Source organism: Oncorhynchus mykiss, chromosome 16 (genome assembly GCF_057628025.1).
Source record: "Oncorhynchus mykiss isolate SJ-2025 chromosome 16, ASM5762802v1, whole genome shotgun sequence".
Lineage (NCBI taxonomy): Eukaryota > Metazoa > Chordata > Actinopteri > Salmoniformes > Salmonidae > Oncorhynchus > Oncorhynchus mykiss.
In genome coordinates, this window is record NC_143037.1 from 73,405,450 (window position 1) to 73,430,000 (window position 24,551).

The 24,551-nt window shown below is 41.0% G+C and overlaps 1 protein-coding gene across 2 annotated transcripts in view; it reads right to left on the reverse strand.

The window, feature by feature from the left end:
* The window catches only part of LOC110492786 (copine-5), a 193,148-nt gene that overhangs the window by 62,004 nt on the left and 106,593 nt on the right, over positions 1-24,551 (reverse strand). For both annotated transcript variants that reach the window (XM_036947697.2, XM_036947698.2), the window contains 3 exons: positions 19,740-19,803; positions 4,145-4,248; positions 2,051-2,155 (listed from right to left, as the gene is read on the reverse strand). In XM_036947697.2, coding sequence (XP_036803592.1) covers positions 2,051-2,155; positions 4,145-4,248; positions 19,740-19,803 — 273 coding nt within the window. The remainder of the gene's footprint in view (positions 1-2,050; positions 2,156-4,144; positions 4,249-19,739; positions 19,804-24,551) is intronic.

Here is a 24,551-nt window from a genome sequence, read left to right on the forward strand (position 1 = left end):
CAATGTTCATATTCAACCATAGAAATATAATTACTAGAACGGTCATCCTCATTAATACCCATGATGGTGTAGTCAAATTGCTTTTTGGTCCAATGGGTTTCCCTCTCTAATTCTATTTCTATGTTTTCAACCCCTACAGTCCAACTATCTTGGTCAATTAGCTTCAGCAGGGTGGTGAGGTGAGCAAACAGACAGCTACATTGAGAGGAGGCTAGCGGCTGATTACAGACTCCTGTGGTGTTGGAGAGGCTCTGATAGGGCCTGGGTTGAGGTGTGGGCTGTCGAAGCATCACACATCACGCACGCACACACACACACGCACGCACGCACGCACACACACACACACACACACACACACACACACACACACATACACACACACGCACGCACACGCACGCACGCACACGCACGCACACACGCACACACGCACACAGACACATATACATACATATACATACACATATACACACACACTGCAGGTGTCCACTACAGGAGTAACACCTACACACTCTCTCGCTCTCTCGCTCTCTCTGCCTCTCTCTCTCCCTCCCCCTCTCTATCTCTGAACCTTCACTACCTCTTCCTTTCCCCACCATAACTCCCTCTCTCTCTCCCCTTCTCTCTCTCTCTCTCTCTCTCTCTCTCTCTCTCCTCTCTCTCCCAATCTCTCTCTCTCCCTCTCTCTCTCCCCTTCTCTCTCTCTCTCTCTCTCTCTCTCTCTCTCTCTCTCTCTCTCTTTCTCCCACTCTCTCTCCCCTTCTCTCTCTTTCTCTCTCTCTCTCTCTCTCTCTCTCTCTCTCTCTCTCCTCTCTCTCCCAATCTCTCTCTCTCCCTATCTCTCTCCCCTTCTCTCTCTCTCTCTCTCTCTCTCCTCTCTCTCCCCATCTCTCTCTTTCTCTCTTTCCCTCCCTCTGTCTCTCTCTCTCTCCCAATCTCTCTCTCTCTCTCCCAATCTCTCTCTCTCTCCTCTCTCTCCCCATCTCTCTCTTTCTCTCTTTCCCTCCATCTGTCTCTGTCTCTCCCTCTCTCTCTTTCTCTCTCTCCCTCTCTCCCCCCTCTCTCTCTCTCTCTCTCTCTCTTTCTCTCCCCTCCCTCTGTCTCTCCCTCTCCCTCTCCCTCTCTCCCTGCTCTCCTGGGGATCCAGAGAAGATACTGTAAGAGAAAAATTACACCCTACGTACCCACCCTTACACCCTATGTAACGCACTACTTGTGACCATGGCTCTGATGAAAAGTAGTGCACTACACAGGCAATAGGGTGCCATTTTGGACGTAGTCTCAGGTAGAAGCAGCCAATCAGAGCCTTATCTGGAACGCTGTTGCCAACCGTGGACAGATCAATGAGCAGCCAAACTCCAGCAGGGCATTTAGAGAGAGACGGTGTATTTACTCTGCGGTTGAAGCAAAGATAAAATAACAGTAAAAAATCAATGGTGTCTAAATTCGCTGAGGTCAGACCGTTTGGAAACGGTTATGCCACATATCAAAATTGCGCCTCCACCCCAGTTCTCACAGAAAAAAACGAAGCCGCTCTCTGTGTGTGTGTGTGTGTGTGTGTGTTATAGTGAGTGTACAATATCCTACCTGTCAAAGTCCTGCCACACTGGGTTCAGAGTGTTTGTGTGTGTGTGTTATAGTGTGTGTGTGTGTGTTATAGTGTGTATGTGTGTGTGTGTGTGTGTGTGTGTGTGTGTGTGTGTGTGTGTGTGTGTGTGTGTGTGTGTGTTATAATGTGTGTGTGTGTTATAGTGTGTGTGTGTGTGTGTGTGTGTGTGTGTTATAGTGAGTGTACAATATCCTACCTGTCAAAGTCCTGCCACACTGGGTTCAGAGTGTGTGTGTGTGTGTGTGTTATAGTGTGTGTGTGTGTGTGTGTGTTTGTGTGTGTGTGTGTGTGTGTGTGTGTGTGTGTGTGTGTGTGTGTGTGTGTGTGTGTGTGTGTGTGTGTGTTATAATGTGTGTGTGTGTTATAGTGTGTGTGTGTGTGTGTTATAGTGTGTGTGTGTGTGTTATAGTGTGTGTGTGTGTTATAGTGTGTGTATAACAGTACCTATCGAAGTCTCCATTGCAGAGTGCTCTGACAGGGATGGAGATGGCCTGCCAAACTGGGTTCAAAGTGTTCTTCACAACCTCTGTCTTATGGCAAATAGTACACCTGGACAAAGACACATATGACCACAGAGGAATTAATTACAGTGCTACATGCAAGACCTTAAAATAACACATAACAGTACTTTACTATCAGATGCACAGCTGAAAATATACGTCCTGCAGTGCTACCTATAAATCCTCTCTTTCGTTGGTGGTAGGACTGTGTCAGTGCCTCTGTCTGTGTATCAGTTGATTTTAAGACCATTTGTGTCTCTTGTCCTCTCATCTCACTATCTCTCTGTCTCTCTCTTCATCTGTCTCTCTCTTCATCTCTCCATCTCTCTATCTGTATCTCTCTCTCCATCTCTCCATCACACTGTCTCTCTCTCTCTTCATCTCTTCATCTTGCCATCTCTTCATCTCTTCATCTCAATATCTCTCTGTCTCTCATTCTCTTCATCTTTCCATCTCTTCATCTCACTATCTCTCTGTCTCTCATTCTCTCCATCTCTTCATCTCTCTATCTGTCTCTCTCTCCATCTCTCCATCTCTTCATCTCTCTATCTGTCTCTCATTCTCTCCATCTCTCCAACTCTTCATCTCACTATCTCTCTGTCTCTCTCTCCATCTCTCCATCTCTCTATCTGTCTCTCTCTCTCCATCTCTCCATCTCTTCATCTCACTATCTCTCTGTCTCTCATTCTCTCCATCTCTCCAACTCTTCATCTCAATATCTCTCTGTCTCTCTGTCTCCATCTCTCCATCTCTTCATCTCTCTATCTGTCTCTCTCTCTCCATCTCTCCATCTCTCTATCTGTCTCTCTCTCTCCATCTCTCCATCTCACTATCTCTCTGTCTCTCATTCTCTCCATCTCTTCATCTCTCTATCTGTCTCTCTCTCTCCATCTCTCCATCTCTTCATCTCTTCATCTCACTATCTCTCTGTCTCTCATTCTCTTCATCTTTCCATCTATTCATCTCTCTCTCCCCATCTCTCCATCACACTATCTCTCACTCTATTCATCTCTTCATCTCTCTCTTAATCTCTCCGTCCTTTGATCTGATAGCTTAGCCCTCATGTACCGTATCTCTTCATCTCTCTCTTAATCTCTCCGTCCTTTGATCTGATAGCTTAGCCCTCATGTACCGTATCTCTTCATCTCTCTCTCACTCTCTCTTAATCTCTCCATCCTTTGATCTGATAGCTTAGCCCTCATGTACCGTATCTCTTCATCTCTCTCTCACTCTCTCTTAATCTCTCCATCCTTTGATCTGATAGCTTAGCCCTCATGTACCGTATCTCTTCATGTCTCTCTTAATCTCTCCGTCCTTTGATCTGATAGCTTAGCCCTCATGTACCGTATCTCTTCATCTCTCTCTCACTCTCTCTTAATCTCTCCATCCTTTGATCTGATAGCTTAGCCCTCATGTACCGTATCTCTTCATCTCTCTCTCACTCTCTCTTAATCTCTCCATCCTTTGATCTGATAGCTTAGCCCTCATGTACTGTATCTCTTCATGTCTCTCTTCATCTCTCCCTATCTCATGTACTGTATCTCTTCATGTCTCTCTTCATCTCTCCCTATCTCATGTACTGTATCTCTTCATCTCTCCCTATCTCATGTACTGTATCTCTTCATCTCTCCCTATCTCATGTACTGTCTCTCTTCATCTCTCCCTATCTCATGTACTGTCTCTCTTCATCTCTCCCTATCTCATGTACTGTATCTCTTCATCCCTCTCCCTATCTCATGTACTGTATCTCTTCATCTCTCCCTATCTCATGTACTGTATCTCTTCATCTCTCCCTATCTCATGTACTGTATCTCTTCATCTCTCCCTATCTCATGTACTGTCTCTCTTCATCTCTCCCTATCTCATGTACTGTATCTCTTCATCTCTCCCTATCTCATGTACTGTATCTCTTCATCTCTCCCTATCTCATGTACTGTATCTCTTCATCTCTCCCTATCTCATGTACTGTATCTCTTCGATGAGATATTAGATCCAGAAAACAAACAGTAAAAACAAACCAGACATGTAAATAACTCACGTCCCATCTTCATTACTCCTATAGAACACCATAAAGGGGTCTGACTTCCCAAAGAAGTCCTTCTTGTCCAACTTGTGGGCACAGAACTGCATGGTGGCAACTTCCTGGAGGAGAAAGAGGGATGGAGAGAGAGAGATATAGAGAGAGGGAGGGAGATATGGAAAGACATAGGGAGAGATATGGAGGGACAGAGGGAGAGAGGGACAGAGAGAGAGAGGGACAGAGAGAGAGAGGGACACAGAGAGAGAGAGGGACAGAGAGAGAGAGGGACAGAGAGAGAGAGAGAGAGAGGGACAGAGAGAGAGAGGGACAGAGAGAGGGACACAGAGAGAGAGAGACAGAGAGAGGGGGGAGATATGGAAAGACAGATGGAGAGATAGAGAGAGAGGGACAGAGACAGAGAGAGGGGGGAGATATGGAAAGACAGATGGAGAGATAGAGAGAGAGGGACAGAGACAGAGAGAGGGGGGAGATATGAAAGACAGATGGAGAGATAGAGAGAGAGGGACAGAGACAGAGAGAGGGGGGAGATATGGAAAGAGAGAGATATAGAGGGAGATGGAAAAGAGAGAGAGAGAGAGAAGGAGATGGAAAAGAGAGAGAGAGAGAGAGAGAGAGAGAGAGAGAGAGAGAGAGAGAGAGAGAGAGGGGGACATGGAAAAGAGAGAGAGAGAGAGAGAGAGAGAGAGAGAGAGAGAGAGAGAGAGAGAGAGAGGGAGATGGAGATGGAAAAGAGAGAGAGAGAGAGAGAGAGAGAGAGAGAGAGAGGGAGATGGAAAAGAGAGAGAGAGAGAGAGAGAGAGCAAGAGAGAGAGAGAGAGAGAGAGAGAGAGAGAGAGAGAGAAAGAGAGAGAGAGAGAGAGAGAGAGAGAGAGAGAGGGAGATGGAAAAGAGAGAGAGAGGGAGAGCAAATTTGAGAAAACCAAAGCAATGCAACATCAGAAGCAAAAATCAAAATGTTTCTGACAAATGGTTTGATAATGAATGTAAAACAATTAGAAAACACCTAAGACAAATGTCAAACAAAAAACATAAGCAGCAAAACAACCCAGAGCTACGATATGAATACTTTGAAACTCTGAAACAGTATAAACAAACACTGAAATGCAAGAAATTGAATAATACCAAGAAGACACTTGATGAAATTGAAAACGCAATTGACCAAAATCAGTTCTGGGACATGTGGAACAATTTAAGCACAACAAAGCCACAAGAATTAGCCATACAAGATGTAGGAATTTGGAAAACTTACTTTGATAATCTATACAAAAACATCCCACAAAAAGACTTACAACAGAACCAATTAGAAATTAAAGAAAAATTGAACATCCTTGAATCAGTCATTGAAAACAACCAAAATCCATTAGATTACCCAATAACCGAACAAGAACTAAATGAAAAGCTAAAATCTATTAAATCAAAAAAGGCTTGTGGTGTAGACAACATCAGAAATGAAATGCTGAAAAACAGCACACCTGAGTTGCAAAATGCTGTGCTTAAATTGTTCAACATGGTTTTAACTTCTGGCTGCTTCCCTGATGTCTGGAACCAGGGGCTCATCTCCCCTATCCACAAAAGTGGAGACAAATCAGACCCCAATAATTACAGGGGAATTTGCGTCAACAGTAACTTGGGAAAGATTTTCTGTAGCATTTTGAATTGAAGAATTCAAACCTTTCTTCAAGAAAAAAATGTAATAAGTAAATGTCAAATTGGCTTTCTCCCTAACCATCGCACTACTGACCATTAATTACACCTAATTAATAAACACGTCCACCAAAAAAAAGAGGGCAAAATCTTTGCTTGCTTTATTGACTTTAAAAAAGCATTTGATTCGATTTGGCACGAAGGGCTATTCTACAAAATTCTACAAAGTGGGCTTGGTGGTAAGGTGTATGACTTAATAAAATGTATGTACACAGAAAACAAGTGTGCAATAAAAATCAAAAACCAAAGAACAGAATTTTTTTCACAATGTCGAGGTGTGAGACAAGGCTGCAATTTGAGTCCAAATCTTTTCAACATTTATATCAATGAATTAGCAGACATGTTGGACCAATCTCCAGCCCCAGGACTCACACTATTTGACACAGAGGTGAAATACCTGCTATATGCTGATGACTTGGTACTTCTATCACCAACCAAAGAAGGTCTTCAACAAAACATGAATATTCTGGAGCAATATTGCCATAATTGGGCCCTGGCAGTAAATTTCCAAAAAACTAAAATCATGATTTTCCAAAAAAAACCCAGATGTCAGAAACACAAATGTAAATTCACCTTGAACAACACCTTAATTGAACACACAAAACATTACACCTACCTTGGTCTGACCATATCTGCATCGGGAAACTTTAATATGGCAGTGAATGCACTCAAAGAAAAAGCCCGCAGAGCAATGTATGCAATAAAAATGAAATTATTCAAAATCAACATCCCAATTAGAATTTGGACTAAAATATTTGACAGTGTAATCCTACCAATAGCACTTTATGGAAGTGAGGTTTGGGGGCCACTCAATAAACTGGATTTTAAAATGTGGGACAAACATCCAATTGAAGCCCTACATGCAGAATTCTGTCGGAAAATTCTACAAGTCCAGAGAAATACACCAACTAATGCATGTAGGGCAGAATTGGGCCGTTTTCCAGTAATAATGAAAATACAGAAAAGATCATTAAAATTTTGGCTACATCTAAATTCAAGTCCAAATTCGAGTCTGCAATTTAAAGCACTTCAAGACCAAGAGCTGAGCCCAGAAACGAGCCCTCTCAGTCAGATGGTGTTGGACCTCACCAACCAAGCTGACACCAGCACTGCTTCAAAAGAAAGAATTCCAATAAACAAAATCATGAACCAATCAAAGGAATCATATTTACAATACTGGAAAAACGAAACAAAATCCCAAAGCCGACTAAATTGCTATCTGACCCTAAACAGAGAATATGAATTGGCTGATTATCTCTACTCTGTCAGAGATACGAAGCAGAGACAGATCCTTACCAAGTACAGGCTGAGTGACCACCGATTGGCAATAGAAACCGGCAGACATAAAAAGACATGGCTACCCAAAGAGGAGCGTGTATGTGGTCACTGCATGACAGGGGAGGTAGAGACAGAGATGCACTTTCTCCTTTACTGTGATAAATATTCCTCACAAAGAGACTCATTATTCACAGAAATGACTACATATATTCCAAATTTTTACAAATTGAACCCAGAGGAAAAACTAAGAATACTCATGGGCGAAGGAGCAATGGCTCCTCTTGCAGCCAAATATGTATTTTCCTGCCATAGCCTGAGGGACACTGAATAATAACATCTGCATAGTAAACAGTAACTTACTTATTATTACTATTATTGTGATTACTATAATTATTAATGTTTACTGTAGACTGTTACCATTTTATTGTTATTATTTTTGTATTATTATTTACTACCATTTTATATTATTATTTAGTTACAATGTATATTGTATACATTGTTGCTTTGGCAATATTGACACAATGTTTTTCATGCCAATAAAGCAGCTTGAATTTGAATTTGAATTTGAGAGAGAGAGAGAGAGAGGGAGATGGAAAAGTGAGAGAGAGAGAGAGAGAGAGAGATGAGATTGAGAGAGAGAGATGAGATGGAGAGATGAGATGGAGAGAGAGAGATGAGATGGAGAGATGGAGAGAGATGAGATGGAGAGATGGAGAGAGAGAGATGGAGAGAGAGATGAGATGGAGAGATGGAGAGAGAGAGATGGAGAGAGAGATGAGATGGAGAGAGAGATGAGATGGAGAGATGGAGAGAGAGATGAGATGGAGAGAGAGATGGAGAGAGAGATGAGATGGAGAGATGAGATGGAGAGATGGAGAGAAGCGAGAGAAAGGTAGAACGAAAGTGAAAAAGAGGGGACAGTACATAGTAAATCCCCAATAGGATGCCCGGCTTCCTGTTTGCTAGCTGTTGTGTTTTTAATGCGGTGCCTTGTGCCACAATATAAAAGCACTGAATCACCAAATAAACCCAAGGCATGGTCTGCATCCTGATAAGCAACACATCACAGCAGCACCGTACACAGCCAGTGAGCCCTGATTCTCAAATCCTAATGAAAGAACATATATATTAATAATCATTACTTTATTAATGTTCTGGCATTCAAAACATGAAGTCTCGAAAAGCAAAGTTAAAAATGTTATGTGCAACCTTGTGAATATAGAGCTAAATAAATTGCTTAAGAGTCCATACAAAATGGGGCTGTAAAATGAAATGAGGTTTAGCTAGAAAATGAGCTGTATCCAAGTGTGTGTAGAGGAAGTGATGGAGTTTTTATTTATTTTTTGTTCAGCTAATGACACATTAAACACCTGGTGTTGTTTTCACAATCACACTCATGCAGTCAGCATTTCACTGCTCACGCACCGCCTGAATGGAGTCAATGGCTTAGGATTCCCGACAGTACCCAAATACCTATGTAATTCACTACTTTTGTCCAAGGCCCATAGGGAAACCAACACCTGGTCTAAAAAGTAGTGCACTGACAAAATAGGGTGCCATTTGGGACACAGTCAATGAATGCTCCCCCGACCCCGTAATGCTTTGACTGCCAGAGTAATGCCTGTAATGTCTGGGGGTCAAGGTTATTTTAGTCAGTACTGTACAACATGATGGGTCTGCAGTGTAACGAAGTGGGGTTTCCGGTACAGTTAGACCCCTCTTGGTAATCCTGCTGATGATTCCCTTTTACAGGCTGTGAGAAGAGTTCAGTTGGAACAGCCAGAAAGGTTAAGGCTGTTGGAACAGCCAGAAGAGTAAAGGCTGTTGGAACAGCCAGAAGAGTTAAGGCTATTGGAACAGCCAGAAGGATTAAGGCTGTTGGAACAGCCAGAAGAGTAAAGGCTGTTGGAACAGCCAGAAGAGTTAAGGCTATTGGAACAGCCAGAAGGATTAAGGCTGTTGGAACAGCCAGAAGGGTTAAGGCTGTTGGAACAGCCAGAAGGGTTAAGGCTGTTGGAACAGCCAGAAGAGTAAAGGCTGTTGGAACAGCCAGAAGAGTAAAGGCTGTTGGAACAGCCAGAAGAGTAAAGGCTGTTGGAACAGCCAGAAGAGTAAAGGCTGTTGGAACAGCCAGAAGAGTAAAGGCTGTTGGAATAGCCAGAAGAGTTGGAACAGCCAGAAGAGTTAAAACTGTTGGAACAGCCAGAAGAGTTAAGGCTGTTGGAACAGCCAGAAGAGTAAAGGCTGTTGGAACAGCCAGAAGAGTAAAGGCTGTTGGAACAGCCAGAAGAGTTGGAACAGCCAGAAGAGTTAAAACTGTTGGAACAGCCAGAAGAGTTAAGGCTGTTGGAACAGCCAGAAGAGTTAAGGCTGTTGGAACAGCCAGAAGAGTAAAGGCTATTGGAACAGCCAGAAGAGTTAAGGCTGTTGGAACAGCCAGAAGAGTAAAGGCTGTTGGAACAGCCAGAAGAGTTAAGGTTGTTGGACCAGCCAGAAGAGTTAAGGCTGTTGGAACAGCCAGAGAAGTTAAGGCTGTTGGAACAGCCAGATAAGTTAAGGCTGTTGGAACAGCCAGAGGAGTTAAGGCTGTTGGAACAGCCAGAGAAGTTAAGGCTGTTGGAACAGCCAGAGGAGTTAAGGCTGTTAGAACAGGCAGAATAGTTAAAGCTGTTGGAACAGCCAGAGGAGTTAAGGCTGTTGGAACAGCCAGAGAAGTTAAGGCTGTTGGAACAGCCAGAAGAGTAAAGGCTGTTGGAACAGCCAAAAGAGTTAAGGCTGTTGGAACAGCCAGAAGAGTAAAGGCTGTTGGAACAGCCAGAAGAGTTGGAACAGCCAGAAGAGTTAAGGCTGTTGGAACAGCCAGAAGAGTTAAGGCTGTTGGAACAGCCAGAAGAGTAAAGGCTGTTGGAACAGCCAGAAGAGTTAAGGCTGTTGGAACAGCTGCAGAATAACTACAATTATACATTGTAGAATAACAGTCAAGACATCAAAACTGTGAAATAACACATATGGAAACATGTAGTAACCAAAAAAAAAGTGTTAAACAAATCAAAATATATTTTATGTTTTGGAGTGCTGCTTCAGATGACCTGGCCTCCACAATCCCCCGACCTCAACCCAATTGAGATGGTTTGGGATGAGTTGGACCGCAGGTGAAGAAAAAGCAAGAAGTGCTCAACATATGTGGGGACTCCTTCAAGACTGTTGGAAAAGCATTCCAGATGAAGCTGGTTGAGAGAATGCCAAGAGTGTTCAAGGCTGTCAAGGCAAAGGGTGGCTACTTTGAAGAATCTCAAATATAAAATCTATTTTGATTCAGGTTTTTTTTTTGGTAAGGGAAAATCAAGTCTGAAATGTAAAAGTGAAAATTACAAACGTCAGACACGGACACCACACGGACAAGGACACACACACGTTCTATGTTCATCATTCACTCTGTCTGCAACCCTTTTAGTGCGTTGAGCTTGTGGGTTGGAGGTACGTGTTCTGTTGGCTGGAGGATACCAGGTACCGTACATAAGTGCCTCTGAATTGCAGTACAGTATAGTATAATACAGTATAGTAGAGTTGAGTATAACACAGCATAGTAGAGTAGAGTAGAGTACAGTATAGTATAATACAGCATAGTAGAGCAGAGTAGAGTACAGTATAGTATAACACAGCACAGTATAATATAATAGACTATAGTATAGTTTAGTTTACAGTACAGTTAAGTATAATACATTATAGTATAGTACACGACAGTGTAGTATAAAAGAGTACAGTATAATATAATACAATATAGTATAGTTTAGTGTAAAAGTACAGTTCAGTATAATACATTATAGTACAGTACAGTATAGTACAGTATAGCACAGTAGAGTACAGTATAGTATAATACAGCAGAGCAGAGTATAGTATAATACAGTACAGTATGATACTTTATAGTATAGTATAACACATTACAGTATAGTATAATACAGTTTAATATAGTATAGTATGTACAGTATAATACAGTATAGTACAGCACAGTATAGTGCAATACATTATACAATATACAATATAATACAGTAAAGTATGATACGTTATAGTATAGTATAATACAGTACATTATAGTATGATACTGTATACTATAGTATAGTATACAGCAGTACAGTATAGTATATGACAGTATAATATGGTATATAGTACAGTATATACAGTATAGTATAATACAGTATAATATAGTATAGTACAGTATAGTATAATACAGTTTAGCATAGTACAGAATAGTGTAATTAAGCAATAAGGCACAAGGGGGTGTGTTATATGGCCAATATACCACGGCTAAGGGCTGTTCTTACGCACAACGCATCGCAGAGTGCCTGGACACATCCCTTAGACGTGGTATATTGGCCATGTACTATAAACCCCCGAGGCGCCTTATTGCTATTATCAACTGGCTACCAATGTAATTAGAGCAGTAAAAACACATGTTTTGTCATACCCGTGGTATACGGTCTGATATACTCCGGCTGTCTGCCAATCAGCATTCAGGGCTAGAACCACCCAGTTTATAATACAGTATAGTAAAGTGTAATACAGTATAGTATAATACGGTATATTGCAGTAAAGTACAGTATAGTATATTATAATGCATTATACCACAGCATTGTTGACTACTAGTTTCTGATTGGCTTGAAGGGCATTCTAGAGCATGCATTACTTCCCTATAACACCCGGTATGTCAATTCTGTCTCTTCTGGCTGTTCCAAAAATGAATTAATTCAGTTCATTCTTACATGTTCAATGTTTGAGCTGCTTTTGAAAGTAAAAGTCGAATTGAAAACGTTACTGTTGGATTAAATTGTCATAATAGCAAGCTAGACCTGATGGTTTGGTAAACTAAACTAGCAAGTCTGTTTGTTTGGTTACCAAGGCAACTGTACAGCAACTATCTTCTAAACCTACAGGCTACTTCAGTGGATGTTGAACACATTTCTTTCTACCTGCAACTGAACACATTTCTAGACGCAAATGTGTTAAATTATAGCCATGGTATAAAAGGGATAATCAACACGGAGGAGATCTATGCGTTCTCTGGAAAATAATGCAACTCGGTGGAAGGTCAGTTCCGCTCTGTGAGCGTGTTGTGGAACACACCTTCCACGTTGTTCATTATCTTCCAGAGAACTCACAGCCCCATGTTGATTATCCCTTACGTATAGTACAGTATAGTATAATACAGTAGAGTTTAATATAGTATAGTACAGTATAGTATAATACAGTACAGTATAATATAGCATAGCACAGTATAGTATAATACAGTACAGTGTAATATAGTATAGTACAGTATAGTATAATACAGTATAGTATACTATAGTATAGTACAGTACAGTATAATATAGCATAGTACAGTATAGTATAATACAGTACAGTATAATATAATATAGTATAGTACAGCATAGTATAATACAGTATAGTATAATATAGTATAGTACAGTATAGTGTAATACAGTATAATACAGTATAGTATACTATAGTATAGTACAGTACAGTATAATATAGCATAGTACAGTATAGTATAATACAGTACAGTATAATATAATATAGTATAGTACAGTATAGTATAATACAGTATAGTATAATATAGTATAGTACAGTATAGTTTAATACAGTATAATATATTATAGTACAGTATAGTTTAATACAGTATAATATAGTATAGTACAGTATAATACAGTACAGTATAATATAGTATAGTACAGCATGGTATAATACAGTACAGTATAATATAGTATAGTACAGCATAGTTCAATGCAGTATAATATAGTATAGTACAGTATAGTTTAATACAGTATAATATAGTATAGTACAGTATAGTTTAATAAAGTATACTATAGTACAGTATAGTTTAATGCAGTATAACATAGTTTAGTACAGTATAGTTTAATACAGTATAATATAGTATAGTACAGTATAGTATAATACAGTACAGTATAATATAGTATAGTACAGTATAGTATAATACAGTACAGTATAATATAGTATAATACAGTACAGTTTAATATAGTATAGTACAGTATAATATAATACAGTACAGTATAATATAGCATAGTACAGTATAGTATAATACAGTACAGTATAATATAGTATAGTACAGTATAATACAGTATAGTATAATACAGTAGAGTATAATGTAGTATAGTACAGCATAGTTCAATACAGTATATTATAGTATAGTACAGTATAGTTTAATACAGTATAATATAGTATAGTACAGTTAGTTTAATGCAGTATAACATAGTTTAGTACAGTATAGTTTAATACAGTATAATATAGTATAGTACAGTATAGTATAATACAGTACAGTATAATATAGTATAGTACAGTATAGTATAATACAGTACACTATAATATAGTATAATACAGTACAGTTTAATATAGTATAGTACAGCATAGTTTAATAGAGTATAATTTTGTATAGTACGATATAGTTTAATACAGTATGATATAGTATAGTACAGTATAGTTTAATACAGTATACTAAAGTATAGTATAGTACAGTATAATACAGTATAATACAGTATAGTACATTATAGTATACTACAGTACAGCATAATATAGTATAGTACAGTATAGTTTAATACAGTATAATATAGTATAGTACAGTATACTATAGTATAATACAGTACAGTATAATACCGTTTAGTACAGTATAGTTTAATACAGTACAGTATAATATAGTATAGTACAGTATAGTATAATACAGTATAATATAGTTTAGTACAGTATAGTTTAATACTGTATAATATAGTATAGTACAGCATAGTTTAATACAGTATAATATAGTATAGTACAGTACAGTTTAATGCAGTATACTATAGTATAGTACAGTATAGTTTAATGCAGTATAATATAGTATAGTACAGTATAGTTTAATACCGTATAATATAGTATAGTGCAGTATAGTATAATACAGTACATTATAATATAGTATAGTGCAGTATAGAAGAATACAATACAGTATAATATAGTATAGTACAGCATAGTTTAATAGAGTATAATTTCGTATAGTACGGTATAGTTTAATACAGTATGATATAGTATAGTACAGTATAGTTTAATACAGTATACTAAAGTATAGTACAGTATAGTTTAATGTAGTATAATATAATATAGTACAGTATAGTTTAATACAGCACAGTATAATACAGTATAGTACATTATAGTATAATACAGTACAGTATAATATAGTATAGTACAGTATAGTATAATACAGTATAATACAGTATAGTACATTATAGTATACTACAGTAAAGTATAATATAGTATAGTACAGTATAGTTTAATACAGTATAATATAGTATAGTACAGTATAGTACAGTATAATACAGTACAGTATAATATCGTTTAGTACAGTATAGTTTAATACAGTACAGTATAATATAGTATAGTACAGTATAGTATAATGCAGTAAAGTTTAATATAGTATAGTACAGTATAGTATAATACAGTACAGTATAATATAATATAGTACAGTACAGGGGATGAGACTGCAGCATATCGATAGATATAAATGGAAGCCCTATTTTCACCAAGTTGTAATTTATTCCTGTGTGGACAAAACCATTTTCTTCTCTCTAAAGTGTAACCAATAGCCATTAGGTCTATGTCACATGCGTGATTGTGTGGGTGCTGTCGAGGCCTGAACACATTCTCTCTAGCGATCCCAATGAATTGATTTATTCAGGCCAGGCTAGTGATGGGTGCTCTTGGGCCTGAACACATTGGCTCTATCGATCCTCATGACCCACATTACTCACAGTACATCCTCTGACCTGCCCCTCGAACCACCACACTGCTCCAGGCCTTGGACAACAGCCCACAACTGGGCTCGCAGACCTGGTTCAAATAGGATCTGTTTACTTAAGCTGCCGTTGATTGAGCTTGCCTTGCACAACGGAACCAATAAAAGAGATTCTATTTGAATTCAGGTATGTCTTGGCCAGCAGCCCACAACTAACTGGGCTATAGCCTTTATACGTTCAAAGCACAGACCCTAGGCTGTGTTCCAATATCCACACTAGCATGCCACTTAGAATGTATACTCAATACAGTACACTGCTTTATTACCCATTTGCTAGTAATATGGATTTTTGGAACAGTGCCTGGGAGAGAATAGCTGGTGGATGTAATATTGTAGAATTAAATTTAATACCTCTTGTGTAGCAAACCGAGTAGCTCTGATGACCTCTGTAATATCCCATCAACACAGTTGGAAATAAAATACATTGTTGGTTTGAAGGAGAAAAAAAAAAATGCATTGCTGATTACAACTTGTGGTGACTAAATGGATGCCAGCTGCTGTATTGCTGTTTTCTATTCAGACATAATCACTCTACGAGTTATCTTGGTCTAATTATCTTTGTCTCCGTCAAGAGATGTTGCTTTTCTGTCTTAAGATAATAGAAGGAAGTGACAGATATTGAGGTTGTCTCATTTGTGTCGTCCGGCTGTATCTGAAGCAAAACAAGATGGCCGCCTGTTGTATGACTCAGCAATACCAATATGGAACCATCACTTGACACCTGATACACCACCATACTTTATTACTGACACCAGGACCTTGTCAAGACTCATATCCCAGTCTTCAGTACTTAAGAAACTCACAGTAAAATGTTATTGTTTCGCACTGATTGTCATTTTATGACTCAATAAAAACAATTGTTCACAACAAAAAAAAAACAAAGAAACAAAGTAGCTTGAAGAAATAATTGGTCAATAACCACGTACAGGATATTGTAACTAACCAGTAATCTCCGCACCCAGAAACAAATCAACTATTGAGATGTTCATCAGAGACTGCTAACCAGTGGGCTCTGCCAGCTGGCTGTAAAAGCACCATATCAGACACGACCTGGCATTAACCAACATTATGCTGACAGGCTGGTAGAGCTTGCCATTAGCTATGGGATAACACATCATCACCAGTCAGTCAGTTAGGCTGCAGCGCTCTTTACCTCTGGATGGGAAACAACAGGATTGGTAGTTTGGGGACCAGAAGACTGTGGGAACAGCCATGCTACAGGATTTCCCATTGGGGGTTTGGGGACCAGAGAAGGATTAGTCTGTAGACCGGCAGCCATATTTGTGGTAGAAATTAGATGTAAAAATGTCCGTTCAATTTCAATGGCCCTTTATAGTGGGAAGTGGGCCTCGTTCCCCTACCTCCCTTGTCCTCTTCCTCCTCTATTTCCCCTCGCTCCTCCCTCTCTCCCCTTGCTCCTCTCTCTCCCCTCTCTCCCCTTGCTTTTCTCTCCCCCCTTGCTTTTCTCTCCCATTTCTTTCCCCTTACTCCTGTCTTCCCCCTCTCTCCCCACGATGCTCTCGCTCCTCTCTTCACCCTCCCCGCCTTCCTCCTCTCCCCCTTTCCCTCTCTACTCCCTCTCTCCCCTTGCTCTTCTCTCCCATTTCTTTCCCCTCACTCCTGTCTTCTCCCTCTCTCCCCTTGCTCCTCTCTCCCCACTCTCTCCCCTCGTTCCTCTCTTCTCCTTGCTCCTCTCTCCCCTTGATGCTCTCGCTCCTCTCTTCACCCTCCCGCCTTCCTCCTCTCCCCCTTTCCCTCTCTCCCCTTTCCCTCTCTACTCCCTCTCTCCCCTTGCTCCTCTCTCCCCACTCTCTCCCCTCGTTCCTGTCTTCTCCTTGCTCCTCTCTCCCCTTGCTCCTCTCTCCCCACTCTCTCCCCTCGTTCCTCTCTTCTCTCTCTCCCAACGTTCCTCTCTTCCCCTTGCTCCACTAGCAGGGCTGTAATGCTGTAAAGTTCTTATTTACTGGTCTCACTTAGAGCCACAGAGAGAAAGCCAATGAGCATTGTTAACGTACCCAGCAACACTGTTAACGGAACCAGCAACATTGTTAATGGACCCAGCAACATTGTTAATGGACCCAGCAACATTGTTAATGGACCAGCAACATTGTTAATGGACCCAGCAACATTGTTAACGGAACCAGCAACATTGTTAATGGACCAGCAACATTGTTAATGGACCAGCAACATTGTTAATGGACCAGCAACATTGTTAATGGACCCAGCAACATTGTTAATGGACCCAGCAACATTGTTAATGGACCAGCAACATTGTTAATGGACCAGCAACATTGTTAATGGACCAGCAACATTGTTAACGGACCAGCAACATTGTTAATGGACACAGCAACATTGTTAACGGAACCAGCAACATTGTTAATGGAACCAGCAACATTGTTAACGGACACAGCAACATTGTTAATGGACCCAGCAACATTGTTAATGGACCAGCAACATTGTTAACGGCCCCAGCAACATTGTTAATGGACCCAGCAACATTGTTAACGGACCAGCAACATTGTTAACGGCCCCAGCAACATTGTTAATGGACCCAGCAACATTGTTAACGGAACCAGCAACATTGTTAACGGACCAGCAACATTGTTAACGGACACAGCAACATTGTTAATGGACCCAGCAACATTGTTAATGGACCAGCAACATTGTTAATGGACCCAGCAACATTGTTAATGGACCAGCAACATTGTTAATGGAACCAGCAACATTGTTAATGGACACAGCAACATTGTTAATGGAACCAGCAACATTGTTAATGGAACCAGCAACATTGTTAATGGACCAGCAACATTGTTAATGGACCAGCAACATTGTTAACGGACACAGCAACATTGTTAACGGACCAGCAACATTGTTAATGGACCAGCAACATTGTTAATGGACCAGCAACATTGTTAACGGACACAGCAACATTGTTAATGGACCCAGCAACATTGTTAACGGACACAGCAACATTGTTAACGGACCAGCAACATTGTTAATGGACCAGCAACATTGTTAATGGACCAGCAACATTGTTAATGGACCAGCAACATTGTTAATGGACCCAGCAACATTGTTAACGGACACAGCAACATTGTTAATGGATACAGCAGCATTATTAACGGACCAGCAACATTGTTTTTCCACTCATCAATTGTCTAGTGTTGGCGATTGCGTGACCACTAAAGCCTCGTCTTCTTGTTTTTAGCTGATAGGAGCATTGTGCGTTCTGAGATGCCATTATCGACACAACAGTGTTGTACAGTGCCATTATTCGTCGGTTGTGGCCCGCCTGTTAGCTTACACGATTCTTGCCATTCTCCTTTGACCTCTCTCCACAACGAGATGTTTTCACCCACAGGACTGCCGCTGACTGGATGTTTGTTTGTTTGTCGCCACATTCTCGGTAAAACCCTAGACACTGTCGTGAGTGAGAAGCCCAAGAGGACGGCCGTTTCTGAGATACTGGGACCGGCGCACCTGGCACTGACGATCATGCCACGCTCAAAGTCGCTTAGATCACTCGTTTTGTCCATTCTAACGTTCAATCGAACAGTAACTGAATGTTTCTGTCTGCCTGCTTCGTACGGCAAGCCAAGGCCACGTGACCATTTTCGTCAATGGGAGGGTTGGAGGGTTGTAGTACCTTCTGTTATACAGAATATGGGTCTGATGTTCACCATATTTGTTGGACACAATCTTCATATGTTACAACACATGGCTAATAGACAAGTTATTAGTGGGTTATAGGCCTAGCATATACTGGAAAGTTGTAGACGGTATCTTCCTACTATATGGCTCAAACAATTAAGCAATAAGGCCTGAGGGGGTGTCGTATATAGACAATATATACCACACATATTCCTCTCTATGGCTAAAACTACCTCTAATAGACAGGTTATTTTCTATGGCCTAACTACCTCTAATAGACTGGTTATTCTCTATGGCCTAACTACCTCTAATAGACTGGTTATTCTCTATGGCCTAACTACCTCTACTAGACTGGTTATTCTCTATGGACTAACTACCTCTAATAGACGGGTTATTCTCCCCACTCTCTCCCCTCGTTCCTGTCTTCTCCTTGCTCCTCTCTCCCCTTGCTCCTCTCTCCCCACTCTCTCCCCTCGTTCCTCTCTTCTCTCTCTCCCCACTCTCTCCCCTCGTTCGTCTCTTCTCTCTCTTCCCCTTGCTCCACTAGCAGGGCTTTAATGCTGTAAAGTTATTATTTACTGGTCTCACTTAGAGCCACAGAGAGAAAGCCAATGAGCATTGTTAACGTACCCAGCAACACTGTTAACGGAACCAGCAACATTGTTAATGGACCCAGCAACATATGGCTCAAACAATTAAGCAATAAGGCCTGAGGGGGTGTCGTATATAGACAATATATACCACACATATTCTTCTCTATGGCTAAAACTACCTCTAATAGACGGGTTATTTTCTATGGCCTAACTACCTCTAATAGACGGGTTATTCTCTATGGCCTAACTACCTCTACTAGACTGGTTATTCTCTATGGCCTAACTACCTCTACTAGACTGGTTAGTCTCTATTGCCTAACTACCTCTAATAGACTGGTTATTCTCTATGGCCTAACTACCTCTAATAGACTGGTTATTCTCAATGGCCTAGCTAACACATTTAGTAGATTTGTATATCTTATGTTTTGATAATGAGGTGAATTTCTCCAGTATCATTTTTAAAACATTATGCTGTACTCTATTTGGTTGACTGTAGGAATGAAATGAGAAGGTGACAGTTAAATGATTGTGTACTTACTCTGCAGTTCCCCAACTCCTCGGCTGACAGGATGATGGTGCCACATTTCTTCCCAAGGATACCACTACAAAACAAGAGAGAGAGAAACAGAGATAAAAGCTCCATCATGTGTTCATTGCATTTAGTGTTGACAGGACCATGCGTCATAATGGGACTTCCACCTGTCCTCTTTCTATGGGAATCCTCCATTTCCTGGAACCAAACTACACACATTGACAGAGGACGACAGTCTCTAAACACTCCTCAAAGCACACCTTGATCTCTTCAGTTGTTTTCTTTTCACAAATGAATAAAGAATTAGACTGATTTCAGCTTACAGTCAGTCTGTTCTTCTGAACTCAGCTGAGAACTGAGAGATCCACAGGCCTTTAGGTGTTCACTAACAAAACCACTGACTCTTGCTCTGGCAGTTTATCAAGACATACAGTATGATAGCACAGGGGGAGACACACACACAAACACACACACACACACACACACACACACACACACACACACACACACGGGGAGACTCACACATTCACACACACACACACACACACACACACACACACACACACACACACACACACACACACACACACACACACACACACACACACACACACACACACACACACACACACACACAATGAAAGTAGGACAAAAACCCCACAAACACTGGACATCTCCCCTCCATCTCCCTAATGGCCTGCCGATCTTATAGCTCAGACAGGCTGATGACAGCAGGGCTCAGGAGTGTCCTGTAAGTGTTATTTCGACTGGATCTAGTGTAGGGTTGGAGGACAAAATGAGGTTTGTGTCCATGGCCATCTAAAAATCCATCCAATTTCCCGAGACTCTCAGCTTCCTCCGTGGCTCATTGGGATGAATAGGGTCCAAACCACCCACACATTTATCTGCCAGGGGAGAAGGATGAGATATTACCTGTCCTATCACACATGGGACAGGTCTCAAATGGTACCTTATTCCTTATGTACTGTACCCACCCCTTCCTTCCTGTACTGTACTGGGCTCCCGAGTGGCGCAGCGGTCTAAGGCACTGCATCTCACTGCTAGAAGTGTCACTACAGGCCGACTCCCAACCAGCCATGATTGGGAGTCCCATAGGGTGGCGTACAACTGGCTCAGTGTTGTCCAGGTATGACCCTGTCATTGTAAATAATAATGTGTTCTTAACTGTCTTGCCTAGTTAAATAAAGGTAAAAAAGTCCAACCTTCACTGTACTCTTCCTGTCCGGTAACCTTTCTTCATTCCTTCCTGTACTGTACCCTTCCTTCCTGTACTGTACCCTTCCTTCCTGTCCGGTACCCTGTCTTCATTCCTTCCTGTACTGTACCCTTCCTTCCTGTCCGGTACCCTTTCTTCATTCCTTCCTGTACTGTACCCTTCCTTCCTGTACTGTACCCTTCCTTCCTGTCCGGTACCCTTTCTTCATTCCTTCCTGTACTGTACCCTTTCTTCATTCCTTCTTGTACTGTACCCTTCCTTCCTGTACTGTACCCTTCCTTCCTGTCCGGTAACCTTTCTTCAGTCCTTCCTGTACTGTACCCTTCCTTCCTGTCCGGTACCCTTTCTTCATTCCTTCCTGTCCGGTACCCTTTCTTCATTCCTTCCTGTACTGTACCCTTCCTTCCTGTACTGTACCCTTCCTTCCTGTCCGGTAACCTTTCTTCAGTCCTTCCTGTACTGTACCCTTCCTTCCTGTCCGGTAACCTTTCTTCAGTCCTTCCTGTACTGTACCCTTCCTTCCTGTACTGCACTCTTCCCAAGGCATCAGGACACTAGTGTTAGACAAAATGTATTCAAGCTTTACCATACCACCCATACGCTCCATTCAGTACAGTAGAGAACTATACCCGTCACTCCATTCAGTACAGTGGAGAACTATACCTGTCACTCCATTCAGTACAGTGGAGAACTATACCCGTCACTTCATTCAGTACAGTAGAGAACTATACCCGTCACTCCATTCAGTACAGTGGAGAACTATACCCGTCACTCCATTCAGTACAGTGGAGAACTATACCCATCACTCAATTCAGTACAGTAGAGAACTATACCCATCACTCCATTCAGTACAGTGGAGAACTATACCTGTCACTCCATTCAGTACATTAGAGAACTATACCCGTCACTTCATTCAGTACATTAGAGAACTATACCCGTCACTTCATTCAGTACAGTAGAGTACTATACCCATCACTCCATTCAGTACAGTAGAGAACTATACCCATCACTCCATTCAGTACAGTGGAGAACTATACCTGTCACTCCATTCAGTACATTAGAGAACTATACCCGTCACTTCATTCAGTACAGTAGAGAACTATACCCGTCACTCCATTCAGTACAGTAGAGAACTATACCCATCACTTCATTCAGTACAGTGGAGAACTATACCCGTCACTTCATTCAGTACAGTGGAGAACTATACCCGTCACTTCATTCAGTACAGTGGAGAACTATACCCGTCACTTCATTCAGTACAGTGGAGAACTATACCCGTCACTTCATTCAGTACAGTGGAGAACTATACCCGTCACTCCATTCAGTACAGTAGAGAACTATACCCGTCACTTCATTCAGTACAGTGGAGAACTATACCCGTCACTTCATTCAGTACAGTGGAGAACTATACCTGTCAATTCTTTCTCTGAGCCTCCCTATGCGGTTTTCTCAAATTTAAAAGCCCAATCTCAATCTCAAGGTGAATTAATTCACCTTTAATTATTTATGCGGTGCGTGTGTGTGTGTGAGATAGAGAGAGAGATCAGGGGGGAAGGGATGAGGTAAAATAAGCTAAGGTCTCTCAGGCAAGCATAATGCATTATTGAACAGTGTTTAAGAGTTAGAAGCTTTATGACAGCTAAGTAGGTACATAGTAAAGTACATGCCATCTCTCTTTCTCTCTCTCTATCTTTCTATCTCTCTATCCTTCATTCATTACATCAGCAGGAGCATTAGTCCCACCTGAGTGCATTGTGCCACAAGGGCTGTGTGTGTGTGTGTGGGAAAACCCAGCCAGTCTCTGATGATGTGATGATGAAACCATGTGAAAAGTGCTGCTGCCAACCTGTTTCTGTTATCTATTATCTGTTATCTATTTTGATTTTCCCATGATGTCAAGCTGTGCAATTTCACCCAATGGATATGGGAATTTATCAACATTGTATTTGTTTTCTAATTCTTTGTGGGTTTGTGTAATCTGTGGGAAATATGAGTCTCTAATATGGTCATATAGTTTTCAGGAGGTTAGGAAGTGCAGCTCAGTTTCCACCTCATTTTGTGGGCAGTGTGCACTTAGCCTGTCTTCTCTTGAGAGCCAGGTCTGCCTATGACAACCTTTCTCAATAGCAAGGCTATACTCACTGAGTCTGTACATAGTCAAAGCTTTCCTTAATTGTGGGTAGGTCACAGTGGTCAGGTATTCTGCCACTGTGTAGTCTCGGGTTTAGGGCCAAATTGCATTCTAGTTTGCTCAGTTTTTTTGTTAATTCTTTCGAATGTGTCAAGTAATATCTTTTGGTTTTCTCACAATTTGGTTGGGTCTAATTGTGTTGCTGTCCTGGGGCTCTGTGGGGTATGTTGGTGTTTGTGAACAAAGCCCAATGACCAGCTTGCTTAGGGAACTCTTCTCCAGGTTCTCTGTAGGCGATGGCTTTGTTATGGAAGGTTTGGGAATCAATTCCTTTTAGGTGATTGTAGAATTCTGCAAGCAGAGTCTCAATTTGGTGTTTGTCCCATTTTGTGAATTCTTGGTTGGTGAGCAGATCCCAGACCTCACAACCATAAAGGGCAATGGGTTCTATAACTGACTCAAGTATTTTTTGCCAGATCCTAATTGTTATGTCAAATGTTCCATTTGATGGCGTAGAATGCTCTTCTTGCCTTGTCTCTCACATCGTTCACAGCTTTGTGGAAGTTACCTGTGGTGCTGATGTATAAGCAGAGGTATGTATAGTTGTTTGTGTGCTCTAGGGCAACAGTGTCTAGATGGAATTTGTATTTGTGGTCCTGGCAACTGGACCTTTTTGGAACACCATTATTTTCTGTCTTACTGAGATTTACTGTCAGGGCCCAGGTCTGGCAGAATCTGTGCAGAAGATCTAGGTGCTGCTGTAGGCCCTCCTTGGTTGGTGACAGAAGCACCAGATCATCAGCAAACAGTACATTTCAGATTCTAGTAAGGTGAGACTGGGTGCTGCAGACTGTTCTAGTGCCCTCGCCAATTTGTTGATATATATGTTGAAATGGGTGGAGCTTAAGCTGCATCCCTGTCTCCCACCACGGCCTCGTGGAAAGAAATGGTGTGTGATTTCTGCCAATTTTAACCACACACTTGTTGTTTGTCTACATGGATGTTATAATGGTCTATGTTTTCCCTCAACACCACTTTCCATCAATTTGTATAGCAGACCCTCATGCCAAATTGAGTCAAAAGATTTTTTGAAGTCAACAAAACATTAGAAGTCTTTGCCTTTGTTTTGTTTTTTTGTTTTTTGTCAAATAGGGTGTGCAGGGTGAATACGTGGTCTGTCGTATGGTAATTTGGAAAAAGCCAATTTGACATCTGCTCAGTACCTTGTTTTCACTGAGGAAATGTACAAGTCTGCTGTTAATGATAATGTAGAGGATTTTCCCCAAGGTTACTTCCTACGGTAGTTATTAGGTTCCAAATTTTGTGGAAGATGTCAGAGCTGAGGATAATGTTAACAAATGTAATTATAGCCAATTGGAATTTGTGGTCTGTATATTTTACAATTTACATGTAGTATTAGTGGATTTGTAGTTGATCATGTATATGTTTT